Genomic DNA, 13,652 nt, shown 5'->3' with positions numbered 1-13,652 from the left:
GGGTCGGGATTACAAACCCAGAGCCACGCCAACTCGCTAACTCGGTGGGTCTCTCTGGGCCTTTTCCATCAGGAGTCCTCTCCTTACAGGGTAGGAGGGCCGACCCCAGAGAGTGGATCTGTCCCCACCCGGACTCTGCTTCCCTAGATTCCTCCGACTGCCGCGATCTCTAATACACGGGGTCGGATCCCGGCTTTCCCCGGTTCCGTTTCCCGGGTGACTTTGGACAGCTCCTTGCCCGCCCCCTAGCCCCGCCTCTCCGTCCTGGTCTCGCTCTAGCCCAGCCCCCTCCACTCCGGTCCAGTCCGGTATCCACTCGTCTCCCTCCGCCACGGCTCCGCCCAGGTCCTTCTCCCTTCGCACAGGGTCCGCGGGGTCCGGCCCTCCAGGGCTCCAGGGCTCCCCTGCCCCTGTGACCGAGGGCTGCCCAGGCTCCGCCCTGGCCCCGCCCTTCTCGGCTGCCCTAGTTCCGCGGCTCCGCCCTCCGAGCTCCTCCCGCCCCCTGATGACTCTGTGGTGCCCCCTGTCGGCCTCGCGTGCGCTCTGTGGTTGCCCCTTGCCCTTGGGCCCGCCCACCTCGCGCGGTTGTCTTGGAGAGGGACGCTGAGGCGACGCCGCGGCAGGCGGGTCCCGCCTGTGGACGCGGAATAGAGACCCTTGATTCGGCCACCTCCAGGGCGAGCCCCACAGAATCCCGTCCTGCCTCCTTGCCGCCGTGAGTGTCCCCAGAGTCGCTGCGGACGGCACCAGCATGTCGGGCGAGGCGAGCGCACCACCGGTGGCCTCACCCAGGGCCCCGCGTCCCGGGATCCAGAAGTCATCCAGTGCCGTGACCAGGAAGGGGGACCGCGGGGCCAAGGAGAAGCCGACGACCGTCCTGCCGCCGGTGGGGGAGGAGGAACCCAAAAACCCTGGTACGCTGGTGGCGGGGTTGGGGGATCAGGCCTCTAGGCTTCGGCTCGGCGCGCTCGCACCAGCCACTCGTCGCTCGGGTTAGCCAGATTGGATGGGGCGTCTTCGTTGTGCCAGGCAATGGCGGGCGAGACACACGAGCCAGTAAATAATAACAGAATTTTTGGCGCTGAGGAGCACTGTGTGGAAAAGGGCTCCATCAGCTGAAGTTCAGTATGTGAATGTAACTAGCTCCTGGCACACGGTAAGGGTGTTATAAGTGGTCACCGTTATGAGGTGTGCACGTGTTACTAGGCACGTTTCTTCTCTGTAGTATGGAGTCCTGCCCTGCCTATTACTGGGAGGCACAATAGAGTTGATGGTGAGAAAGTATTTTATAAACTGCAAATTCACTTGTTCGCTCAACAAACGTACATTGTGCACCCACCCAAAGCGCCCTGCTCCATCCTGGGATATGAATCACAGTTTTAGTCCCAGCACAGTTCCTGAAACTCAGCTTGGCAGATGTTTGAATTGAACTTGATCTTAAAGAACCCACACTCTGGTTTGGGATGCTGACAAATACAATAAGATGTGCTAATGTGTATCAGAGAAGAAGGTCCAGGGAGGGATGGGAAGACACAGGGGCGCTGCCAGGAGGTGACTTTGAGTTTAGTTTTATAGATATTCATTCATTTATTCAACAATTACTTTTTGGATGCCTGCTCTGTGGCCAGGTCCAATAGAAAGAGAATGAGATGGACACAGTCCAGCTGGAATGGAATTTACATTCTCTAGGAAAAGAAAACCATTGGAAAAGTATGCGTATGAGTGTGGCTCTTTATGTTGCAAGTGATAGAACCCCAACCCAAATTAATTAACCACAAAGGGGAATTGATTGGAAGGCTTCTTGATTCAAATCTACCAGCTTTGCCTTCAAAGAGGGACAGGAACTTGCTGTCTCTGGACTCAAGGTAAAACAACTTGGGAAAAGACTCTGATTGTCAGATCTTGGTCAGGTGCCATCTCCTTGTCAGTGCTGGTGGCTGGGGGGGAGGGAGCTATGGGAGCTGGAGAAAGAGCATTTACCAGAAGGAGAGACAAGACAGAATAGAATCTCCTACAGATATGAACCTAGTTACATTAAACACACACACACACACACACACACATACGTACACACACACTCACACCACTCTGGCTGCTGTGTGGAAAATGGAGTGGCAGAGGAAGAGAATGAAGGCAGGGAGCTGAGTTACGAGGTATTTCAATAGCCCAGGTGAGGGATGGTGGTAGTTGGACTCGGGTAGTGAGGGAGATGGGTTAGGCTCCTTGGAAAAGTACTTCCGAGGTAGAAAAAGAGTTGGTGAAGTAGTGGATGGGGTGGAAAGTGGGGAAGGTAGCAAGAATGATTCCATGTTTCTGTACTGGGCACGGGGTGGGTTAAGGTGCCTCTCATGGAGACAGGCAGGCCTGAAGGAAGAGCACGTAAGAGATCTCCAAGGGGTGATGTCGGCTGAGCAGCTGCACGGAAGCATGTGGAGCGGTGAGAAGATGTCAGGGCTGGAGATGTGAATTGGGGAACTGCTGATGTTTGGGTGCATTTAAGCCCTGGGAATGAAAGAGATTCCCCTGGGGAGGGGGGAGTGGAACCGGAGACAGGAAAGGGCTCAGGACCCAGCCTCAGTGATCTTAGAGGAGAAGGAGCTGGCAGGGGGAGCCAGAGGGGTCGGAGAGAAAGGGAGTGATAACAGGACAGGGCCACACGGTCACAGCGGCTTTAGCAGCCGCTATCGTGTGTTGTGGCAGGGCTCAAATGGGGTAGCGAGTGAAGGCAGTTGTAGGAACGTTGATAGATTGAGAGGACATCGCATCTGGTGGCTTCTATTTCTCAAGGAGCTACGAGGCAAGGTCATAGTGAGTGTGAGGAGGGAGTGTGGGAGGGGAGGAGAGCACGAGCAAGGCCCTTTCAGAGCTGTGCTGCCCACTAGGTTACTGCTAGCTACAGCCCGGAGGTGGAACACTTCCATCGTCCCATTACATTCTGTCGGGCAGTGCTGGTCTAGAGCAGCGGTTCTCCTTGGACCATCTTTGGCATCATCTGTGAGCTGGTTAGAAATGCAAATTCACAGACTCTACCCAGCCTATGGAATCAGAATTTGGGGGGATGGGGCCCAGCAAACTGCTTTAACAGGCTTTCCTACTGATTCTTACAGAAAGATGTTAAAGTTTGAGAACCTCTGTTTGGGGAAAGATGGTGTGAGTGAAGCAAGGAAGGATTGAGGGGCTCTCCCAGCAGAGGGAAGAGTCCGGGAAAGCAGGCAGTGTGCAGGAGTCAGCTGTACAAGGGGCTCCCCTAGCCTCCAAGTGCCTCCTCTCATCGGCCTCGTCCATTCAGCTAATGTCTCTTGGGTGTCTGTGTTCCCCCTGACGTCTGGGAGCCTGTGTCTCTCACCCTTTTGCCACGAGAACCCTCACACCTCTCTGCATCTTGCCCCACAGTGCTGAGCACACGTCCTCCCAGTCCCCCTGCCCCCTCCGGGCCGGCTCCCTGCTGTTGGCTGCAGGAGTTCTGTCGGGGGCACAGTCCCTGCAGCGCCCGCTGCCTGTGGGGCCTCCAGGCTGTCCTGCACTTGGAAGAGCAGGCTGGCACCAAGCCCACCCTTCTGCCTCCGGTTTCTCCCCTTTGCCAGGGACACCCCTTCCCGTCTCAAGGAACCCACTTCTTGTTGGGATGCCCATGCGGGTGCAGGAAAGAGCAGGGGTCTTTGGGGACTCAGGCACCTCAGGTTTGCATAGCCCTCAGGATGGGAAGTGGTGGGCATCTGTCTGAGTTAATAAAACTCTTGAATGAGTTAAGATTTCCAAAGCATTTAGAACAGTGTGGGACAGGAGTAAGTACTATGTCAATGTTCGCTAAATAAATAAAAGCCTACCACCCTGCTGGGCCTCGGTCTACCCGAGTGCGGGCGTGGCGATGGGGGTGGGAGCGGGGGGGGGGGGTAGGTGGAGAGGTCCTTCTGCTTTCCTACCTTTGCTCACATCAGGCCTGGGCCTTCTTTCTCCATGTGACCCTGGGCAGTCCCCGCAAGGAAGGAACGTGGGAGGAGGCTGGGCTGGGGAGGCGGAGGCCCCCCAGGGAGCGGAGAGCGGGAGTGGAAGCGGCCTTGACCCACGGGGTGGGTGGACGATCCGGCACATAAAAGAGACGCCCTCATTGTGTACATTCCACGCCCTTTAGCCCCCTTCCTCCCAGGTCTTGATTTCCCACTGTTTCCTCTCAAATGTTTTCAGTGTCGGTCTCTACAACGCATCTTACATGTTAAAAATGGCCGTGAGGACGTCTGCCTCGATGGAGAGGCCGCTGCCCGCCCAGAAGCCCGAAACCCTGCGCGGACGAGCGTGGGAACGCGGCGCAGTGCGCCGATCCCTGGCGGGCGGGGGCGCAGGGCTGGGTGGGACGTCCTCTGGTCTCTGCTGCCCTCTGTTGGCAGCCTTGAGCTACAGGCGGCGCGCGCGGCGCGGCGCTGCGCTTCCCCTCCCGCTCTCGTCCCCGCCCCCACAGAGGAGTACCAGGGCACCGGCGTCCTCGAGGTGGACTTCGCTGAGCTCTGCACGCGGTGGGGCTACACGGACTTCCCCAAAGTGGTCACCCGGCCCCGCCCGCACCCGACCTTCGTCCCCTCCGCCTCTACGTCGGAAAAGCCCACCGTAGGTGAGTGACAGTGGAGACCCCGGGGTGTCTGCCAGGGCTACCGCGTCCATCCCCCATCGCACGGCGGGCCGAATGGCGGGGACGCAGGGAAATGTGTGTGTGAGTGAGCGGGGTAGATTCAAGGGGGCGGGTGGGGAGGTGGGGGCGGTCTTCCGTCGTCCTTTCCAAACCCTCGCAGATGCGGGTCTGGCGGAGTCCTCCAATCCCGCGGCTCCGTGGGAGCCGTCCCGGCCTCTCCGGCTCCCGTAGGCCGGCCGGGGCGTGGGGCCCGGGGCGGTGACTCTGCCCCCTCCCTCCTTCCCCGGCTCCTCGCACCCCTGCCTTCTAGACGAACAGCGGCTGTCCGGGTCCTGCAGCCTCAACAGCCTGGAGAGCAAATACGAGTTCTTCCGGCCCACCATCCAGGTGGAGCTGGAGCCCGAGGACAAGTCCGTGAAGGAAATCTACATCCGCGGTGAGGTCCGCCCCCGGTCCCTCTCACCCGTCCACCACCGCACCCCTCCGGGCCTGAGGCGTCGTCCTCCTTTCCCTTCCGCAGGTTGGAAGGTTGAGGAGCGGATCCTGGGTATCTTCTCTAAGTGTCTGACCTCCCTCAGCCAGCTTCAGGCCATCAAGTGAGGGGACATGGGGTGGGGGAGGGGCAGGAGGCCAGTGTTGGAGACGGGCCACCAGTGGCCTGGGAGAAAGAACTGAAGGGGCACGGAAGGCCCTGGGGACTGTGGGGAAGGTGATAAGGAGGGGTGTGGCTGGGGTGTCAGGGTGGCTGGAGAGGACAAGGTGGGAAGGAGGTGGTGCTCCAGCTGCGTTTCTGTGCTTCCCACCATCTCCAGCTTGTGGAAGGTGGGGCTGACTGATAAGACCCTGACCACCTTTATCGCCCTCCTGCCTCTCTGCTCATCCACGCTCAGGTCAGCAGAAGGGAATAGGCAAGGGTGAGGCTACCTGGGTAGCCTGGCTGGCTGGGTGGTCAGAAGTGAGCAGTTTGGGGAGGGGGGTGACAAGTTCCAGCTCCTGTGGCCTGGGCTGGCATCCCTGTGGAAAGAGGGTGCTGCTAGTGTCTGTTGGGTTTTGAAGCTCCCATCTGACAAGCAGTGGGGTCCCCTTTTCTGCCTACTCTGGTGCCTAAAGAGCCTACCTTTGGGGCCTTATCCCCTCTCCTCTCCATCAGTCCCACCACTACCCACTCTCTCCCTGGAGGTTCCTCACTGCCTGGTGTCTGACACTGTACTAGGGACTGGCTCTTATCCTACAGACACTGGCAGTCCAGTGAGTGAGGGAGAAGGGCATAGGAGTGGATACTGCAGGGCAGTGTGGGGACTGTAGTGGTGGAAGAATGGTTCATGAGAGACATGGAAAGCTGCCTGGAGGAGGTGGTGCTAAGCTGAGCCTTGAAGGAGGAATAGGAGGGGGCCAGGCAGGGAACTGGGAAAGGGCATTCTTGTATAGGAGGGAGCCAGAGCAAGGTGTGGAGTAGTATAACTACAGGGGTGGTTGCTGTATAAAGGACACAGCTGATTTGGCTGCCCTTTATTGAAGCTCCCCCAGTGCCCTTGACTTCTCCTGCTTCACAGAGCCCACCGTCACTGGCTTGCCTCCTCACTTGTCTTCCTTCTGTAGATGGGATGGATGCTTCTTGAGGGCAGGGATTTTGTCTCCTTCAGCGGGAGGTCCTTGTGTGCTCTTTGTCTTGAACACCACAAAACACATATTGTATTCTGTCGTGGGAATTAGAAACAATTTAGCCAGCGGGAGAATAACTATAGAATTCATCTTAATATGTAAAAATAAGTCAGATCAACATGATAAAAATAATTAAAAATAAATGCAATCAAGTTTAGATGCTAGATGAGCCAGGCTGAAAGGTTGGGCAAATATCATGAGAGAAACTTTTTTTATTTTTAATTAATTAATTAATTAATTTTTGGCTGCGTTGGGTCTTCATTGCTGCGCGCGGGCTTCTCATTGCTGTGGCTTCTCTTGTTGCAGAGCATGGGCTCTAGGCGCATGGGCTCCAGTAGTTGTGACATGTGGTCTCAGTAGTTGTGGCGCACGGGCTTAGTTGCTCCGTGGCATGTGGGACCTTCCCGGACCAGGGCTTGAACCCATGTCCCCTGCACTGGCAGGCAGATTCTTAACCACTGTGCCACCAGGGAAGTCCCGAGAGAAACTTTTTTTAATAGAGAATTTTCCAGCCATTAGTTTCATTTTTTCTTGTGACTTGGAAAAACACCTCCATTTTCTCAGTACTGTTGGAGAAGCCACTGCCTTGTGGAGGGATCATGTATTGGGTACCTATTGCTGTGTAACAAGTTACTTCAAAACGTAGTGGCTTAAAACAACAAACATTTATTATCTCACAGTTTCCGTGAGATAAATCCAGGTGTAGGTTAGCTGGCATCTCTGGCTCAGCGTCTCAGTGAGGTTGCAGTAAGGCTGTTGGCTGGGGCTGCAGTCATCTTGACTGGGGCTGGAGCATCTGCCGCCAGGCTCACTTATGTGGCAGCTGATTGGCCACAGTGCCTCCACTCGGGAGCCTTTCCACAGGTCATCTGGGTGCCCTCACCACTTGGCAGCTGGTGCCAGAGAGCACCCGGGTTGGAAGCCACAGCCTTTTTGTAACCTAAATTCGAAGTGACAGCCCATGGCTTTTGCCATATGCCATTCATTAGAAGTGAGTCACTAGGTCCAGCCACACTCAAGGGGAGAGGATTACACTGGGGCATGGATACCAGGAAGTGGGGATCACTGGGGTCATCTTAGAGGCCCCCTTACCACAGCTCACTAACTCTGGGGAGTAACCCCTTCACATGGCACACTTCTGGATTTCTAGTCTGGAGAACTGTCACATATAATTTCCTGTATCAAGGAGCTGGACCGGGGGGTGCATCCTTTGCCTCTGTTTCCAAGCTGCTTCCCAGAGCCCCACCCTTCCTCTTTGTCCCCTTCCCTCATCTGGCCTCAGTGGTGCCTCCTGGGTCTCAGATCTCCCCCACCCTCAGGAAGGTGTCTCTGGAGGGGAACCCGCTGCCGGAGCAGTCCTATCACAAGCTCATGGCAGTGGACAGCACGTGAGACTCCTTTCCCTCACCCCCTTTCTCCGGGCCTGCCCCCCATTCCAAGTCACCCTTAGTTCCCATGCTTCCTTGCCCCTCCAGCACCTCCCCAAGGACCTTCAATTCCTGCCTTTCCACCCTCAGACCGAATGGCCCTCCTCATGCCCCCGTTTTCCGAGGTTCCGTGGAACGCCCAGGACCCCGTGTTTCCTGTGACCCGCGTTCTCCCTCCTGCTGCCCAGGATCGCGCACTTGTCTCTGAGGAACAACAACATCGACGACCACGGGGCGCAGCTCCTAGGCCAGGCTTTGTCCACGCTGCACAGCTGCAACCGGACCCTGGTCTCCCTCAACCTGGGCTTCAACCACATCGGTGACGAGGGCGCGGGCTACATCGCGGACGTGCGTGCGAGGCCGGCAGGGGCCCACGCGCGAGCTGTGGCGGCCCGGGGCCAGCCGGCTCACTGCCCCTCCCTGCCCCCACAGGGCCTCCGGTTCAACCGCTCCCTGCTCTGGCTGTCCCTGGCCCACAACCGCATCCAGGACAAGGGCGCCCTGAAGCTGGCCGAGGTGGGTGTGCGGGCTGGGCGGGGCCGGGGAGCGACCCCCACATCCTCCCGCTCCCCGGGCGGCTGAGCGCGAGGTGCCGCCCCGCCCCAGGTCCTGCGCCCCTTCGAGCTGACGCACACCGAGGTGGTGGAGCGCCGGCGCCTCCTGCTGGAGAAAGGTTTGCAGGAGCGCTCGCGATCGGTGAGGAGCGCTCGGAGCCTGAGACCCGAGCCCCTGGAACCGCTTCCCAGATCGGCTGCTTTTCAGCCAGCTGGCCGAGTCTTAACCCATCCTCTCTCCCTGTGTCGTGATCGTTTTTCTCTCCGACCTCTGCATAGATCTAACAAACGTTTGGGTTCTTACTGCAGAACCACTCCGCGGGCGGTACAGTGTTTTGGTTAAGAGAAAGGACTAGATTTAGACCGCAGGGACTTGGAATCTGGCTCTTCCACAAAACAGCTTGGGACCTTGGGCGTGTGACTTAACCTCTCGGGCCTCAGTTTCCTCATCTGTAAAATGGGGATAACTGTACCTAGCTCATAGGATTGTTGACAGGATTAAATGAGTTAATTCATCTAATGCACTTGGAACAGTGCCTGGCACTTAGTTAAAAAAATGTCAGCTACTATTTTCTCCCTCAGTGTGAGTCTGAATGCCGCCTCCCCCCACCCCCAGCTCATCCCTGGGTCCCTCTGCCATTTCTTCCCAACAGCACCTGCCGCAGAAGGGTCCCAAACAAATTATGTTAGCATTTAGGCAGGGAGATTGGGGTAGGGGTGCTGCCAGTCCGACTGCCACCCAGGCATGAGGCTTCCCCTCACCCCTCACTGGGGAAGGGGCGCCGGATTCTTCCTCCTCCATCCCCTCCCATTTGTGAGCACAGCCTTCCACCTCTCGACATGGGGACTCCAAAACAGAGCGTGAGAAGAATCAGCTGATGGGGGTCAGCAGTTTTGCAATGGTGGAGAAAGACAAGACGCAGACAACGAAGACCCCTAAGGGTCTGGGCAAGAAAAAGGAAAAGTCCGGGGTAGGTGTGCTGTGGGCAGCGGAGCCCTGGGCGCTGGAGGAACAGGGGAGGAAGCTTCCTTGATTTGCGGGTGGGGCGGAGGGAGGAAGGCCTTTGAAAGTCCACCTCTGGTCCCTCCCACACCTGCTCCCCATCTGCCAGGGAGGTAGGACTCTCATCTCTCTTCTTACGTCCTCCACAGGAAGTGGTGAAGAAAGAGGAGAAGTCAGGGTCTGGGCAGTTACCCACACAAGGAACCCCTAAGAAAGAAGACTCCACAAAGGCAGGCAAGGGGAGTAAGTGCTAGCACCCCTCTGCGGCGCCCACTTGGTGTGGAGGAAGGAGGAGCACGGGGCGGGATGCGGGAGGCCTGCGCTGAGCTAGTCTTCTCACCATGATGTCGGAAGCCCCAACCGGCCCCATCCACGGCACTCCACACCGTTTCTCCTGGGCTGGACCCCTGTGGCCCTGCCCTCAGAGAAGAAACCCTCCTACCTAGCTGGGGGTCCCCCCTCCAGCTCTATTTCTGTTGTACCCAAACCCAAAGTTTGAGGAGTCCCCTTCCTCGCCCCAGTCTATTCTCTCTGGGGAAACTGAGTGGTATCAGAGGTCTGCACTGTGCATTCTGGCTCCTCTTCCCACTCCAGAGGTAACCATCCCTGAGCAGAAGCTAAGCAAGGGAAAAGGGACCAAGACTGGGAGCAAAGAGAAGCGCAGCATCCTCCTGGAGTCGGAGGTAGGCTGCAGGAGAAGCGGGCTGGGGGACACGTCCCTGGGGTCCAGTCTCCCAGTCTTCCTGGGATGGAGTCTCCAGCCCTGTACTGTGGCAGCAGCCACTTCAACTGACATTGTGTCCTCAGTCCTGCCCCCCTCCCTAATCCAACCTGGGCTTGCGGGGGGTAACAGAGCTCAGTGCCCCCTCCCCTTCTACCTTTACTTGCTTATTAGGAGCCCACAATTTTGATCCTCTGCCTCAACTCAATCTGCTTCCCAAAAGGCCATTTGTTCCTCACCACCACGCCCACGGTTGCTTGTACAGTTGCACAGGGAACAAAGCACATTCCCCTTTGCCCCTGCCAGCAGCTCCCCAGGAGGGCAGGGTGTTTTCCTAGTCGTGGTACTACCCCCGCACTGTGCACAGCTACTTGAGCCCCTCTCTCCTTTGCCCCTGGAGCCTCCCTTTTCTGTTTAAACTTGGACCAACTTGTTCCTTGCTTTGGAAACCTTCCTGGACTGCTGACTCTGTAGCTCCCACCCCTCCGCAGTGGAGTCAGCTAACCCTAACCCTGACCCTAACCCGAGGGCTATCTGTCCTTACACAGGCGTCCCTTGTATTGTGCTTTGCAGATTTTTTTCTTTTTCTTTTTTTTATACAAACTGAAGGTTTGTGGCAACCCTGCGTCGAGCAAGTCCGTTGGTGCCATTTTTTTCCAACAGCGTTTGCTCACTTCGTGTCTCTGGGTCACGTTTTGATAATTCTCTCAATATTTCAAGCTTTTTCATTATTATCATATTTGTCTTGGTGATCTGTGATCAGTGATCTTTGATGTTACTACTATGATTCCCCGAAGGCTCATATGATGGTTAGCATTTTTTTAGCAGTTAAGTATTTTAAAATTGAGGTATATACACTGTTTCTTTAGACATAATGCTATTGCACACTTAGACTGCAGTATAGTGTAAACATAACTTTTACACGTACTGGGAAACCAAAAGAATTTGTGTGACTCGCTTTATTGCGGCTGTCTGGTGTGAGAGGACCAGAACCCACAATATCTCTGAGGTATGCCTGTGTTCTGTCATCAAAAGACCTCCCCACCTTGGCAGGGAACAGCGCCTCCACTTTTAGGTGTCTTCTCTGGCACCCAGGACAAGATCTTACAAAAGAGGAAAGTCGGGTGGAGAAAGCAGGTGAGGGTTGCCTCTCAGTGCCAGTTTTCTGTCCCTGCCCTAGGCTTGATCCAGGCTGCTGTTTCTTCCCAGGACTGTTGCATTTTCCTCTCATCCTGCCTTTAGTGTCATCTCCCTCCTGTCCATCGCCCTCATTGCTCTCCCTGTTAGGAATTACTTAGTGAACTCCAACTTAGTGAATGCCAACACACTATTTCATGCCTTTGCACCTGCTGCCACTTCCCCCCTGATCTTCATCTGATAGGGACCACATACTATTCAGATGTCAGCTCACAGGCCACCTCCTCCAGGACACCTGCCGAGACCGGCTAGCTGTGCCTCCTCCGTGCCCCCCCGAGTACTGAGCTTCCCTCTGTCAGCTCGGACAGCATACTGCATTACTCTCTCTCTCTGGCTCCCCTGCACAAAGCTGCTTCTTGAGGGTATGGGCTTATTTATCTTTGTATCCCCAGCACCTGGGACAAAACCTGGACTGTAGCCGGCCCTCAAAATATGTATGTTGAATGAATGAATGAATGAATGGCCTGTTGACCAGCTCCCCTCTCCTCTGCTGCAATCAGTATTCTGCCTTAGCAGCTGGTTGGGGAAACTACTGAGATGGTCAACCCTCTCCTGGAGCCCGTGGAGCACCGAGATGGGAAAGTTTTCATGCCTGGGAACAAGGTCCTTTTGCATCTCAACCTTCTCCGTACGTTTGCCAACCCCCCCACGCCCCGCCTTCCTGCCACGAGGCTAGTTGGGCCCCATGCGGTCACAAGGGTGCCCCCGCCCCGGCTCCACGGAGCGGAACCTGGTTCCCCAGTGGTTGGGCATCATGATGGTGAAGGCCCTCTGGCACGGGGCTTTGGGGTGTGGGTGAGGGAGGTCAGACAAAGGAGGCGTCAGAGAAGTAAGAGTTGGAGTGAAATTAGTCCTAGGTAAGTGAGCTGGGGAGCTGGGGGAGCAGGGGGTTAGTTTTGGAGTAAGAGGGTCGCAGAGGGTGTCCCGTGAGGGTGTAGGCAAGAAGGAGGTTGGCAGTGTCGGAGGCCATGTCGTCTGCTCCTTCCACCAGGAAACCGCATCACGGAGGTGGGGCTAGAGGCCTTCCTCACCGCAGTGCAATACCAGGCACAGTTCTCCAAGTCCAAGAGTGCGTCCAAGGGCCCCATGGGGCTGCTGTGGCTGTCCCTGGCGGTGAGTCCCCAGGGACTGCAGCTGCTGCAGGCAGCTTGTCTCCCCATTTCCAAGACAGGCCTGTAGTTTCCCTCATTCTTTTTATCACAACCCAGCCTTCATCTCTCTTGCTGTGAGATAGGCAGTCACACTCCTTTGCCTTTTCTCCATGTCGCCCAGCCCCTAACCCACCCTGTCGCAGGAAATGTTTTTCTCCCAGGTGATTAATCTTCATTGCTTTTGTTAGCTATCAGCCTTCCTTTCCTTCCTTCAGAAAAACTGCTTCTCCCCACAATGTCCTGCGTACACCACGATCCAAGAGCTGATGCTGCCAAGGGACCCTGTCAGTAAAGCCAAGCACAAAGAGGCGGCGGCTGTGGCTTCCTCCACCTAGTCCCCTCCCACCTTCTTCCCAGCGATTCTGGGCCACGGAAGCATCTCCTTTCCACGTGTGGGTTGGACCTCCCAGGGGAGAGCTCAGATCATTAACAAAGTCTATTGCTGTACTTTTTTTCTTGAGGCTGTCTGAAAACTTTGTCCCAGAACTACTGGGAATATTTGGACTTTGCGCCTGTTAACAGCGCGTTAACATGGCCAGAAATGGCCGAGTGGCTTTATGGTTCTGCCGGGGGTGGTAGCCCCTCTGGTGGTGGCCGACCAGGGGTGTTGCTCTCCTGCCTCCTCAGGACCTAGTTCTTACTTGCCCAGACCAGAGTCACGACCCGTACCACCCGTCCCCGTTCCTTGGAGGACATGTGATACACGAGGGTTTGCAGTGCCTCTGGTCTCAGCGGCAGAAGGGGAAGACTTGGGATAGTAACCAACACGCACAAGCTGAGCGGAAGAGCGGGTGGGGCAGAGGGATGGAGCACGGGCTCCACCATGCCACCCTCCTGGGTCCCTTCCCCCTCCTGCTGCTCCAGCTGGCCCACGTGTCTGGACTGGTTTGGAGGAGAGGCAAGAGCTCAGCTTATGAAAACGTAGAGTTGTCAGGCTGCTTTAGAGAGGGTGTTGAGTCTCCTGTCATCTACGTAGCAAAGTCCAAGCACTAAACACGAACCCTAATGACACTGCCTGCTGCTGTCAGCCGCCTGAAACCAGAGCCACCCAGACAGTGTGGGGGCCAAAGGAGTCAGGGGAGCTGGGGGCCCCGACTCTTCACCCCTCAGTGCTGCCTCCGCTGAGATGACCCGACCGTGCCCCAAGAGTACAGGGCCGGCTTCTGGGGAGCTGAGATCCACTCTTCAGGGAGCGTCCCTTCTTCACCTCTGGTCACATCCTCTCGGCCCCCACTCCCCTTTCTGTTGCCTGGACAGAGCCCTGCTCTCCCCGCCAGCACTGCCTCTCTGCGAGGCTCCGTGGCCCTCCCGGT

General features: G+C 56.6%; 1 protein-coding gene across 1 annotated transcript; it reads left to right on the top strand.

Annotated features, from left to right (window-relative positions):
- The first annotated feature begins 751 nt into the window (after positions 1-751).
- LRRC71 (leucine rich repeat containing 71) lies at positions 752-12,792 on the top strand. Its single transcript, XM_061185887.1, has 15 exons — positions 752-914; positions 4,457-4,606; positions 4,935-5,060; positions 5,145-5,220; positions 5,437-5,514; positions 7,606-7,674; positions 7,902-8,061; positions 8,146-8,229; positions 8,320-8,409; positions 9,092-9,238; positions 9,420-9,513; positions 9,865-9,953; positions 11,705-11,816; positions 12,180-12,301; positions 12,555-12,792. Exons 1-15 carry the CDS (start codon positions 752-754, stop codon positions 12,672-12,674), a joined length of 1,680 nt encoding a protein of 559 aa, XP_061041870.1. The 3' UTR covers positions 12,675-12,792.
- Positions 12,793-13,652: the final 860 nt, after the last annotated feature.

This window comes from Eubalaena glacialis, chromosome 3 (genome assembly GCF_028564815.1).
Source record: "Eubalaena glacialis isolate mEubGla1 chromosome 3, mEubGla1.1.hap2.+ XY, whole genome shotgun sequence".
NCBI lineage: Eukaryota > Metazoa > Chordata > Mammalia > Artiodactyla > Balaenidae > Eubalaena > Eubalaena glacialis.
The sequence above is the reverse complement of the archived record's forward strand: the minus strand, read 5'-3'. Positions and strand labels throughout refer to the sequence as shown.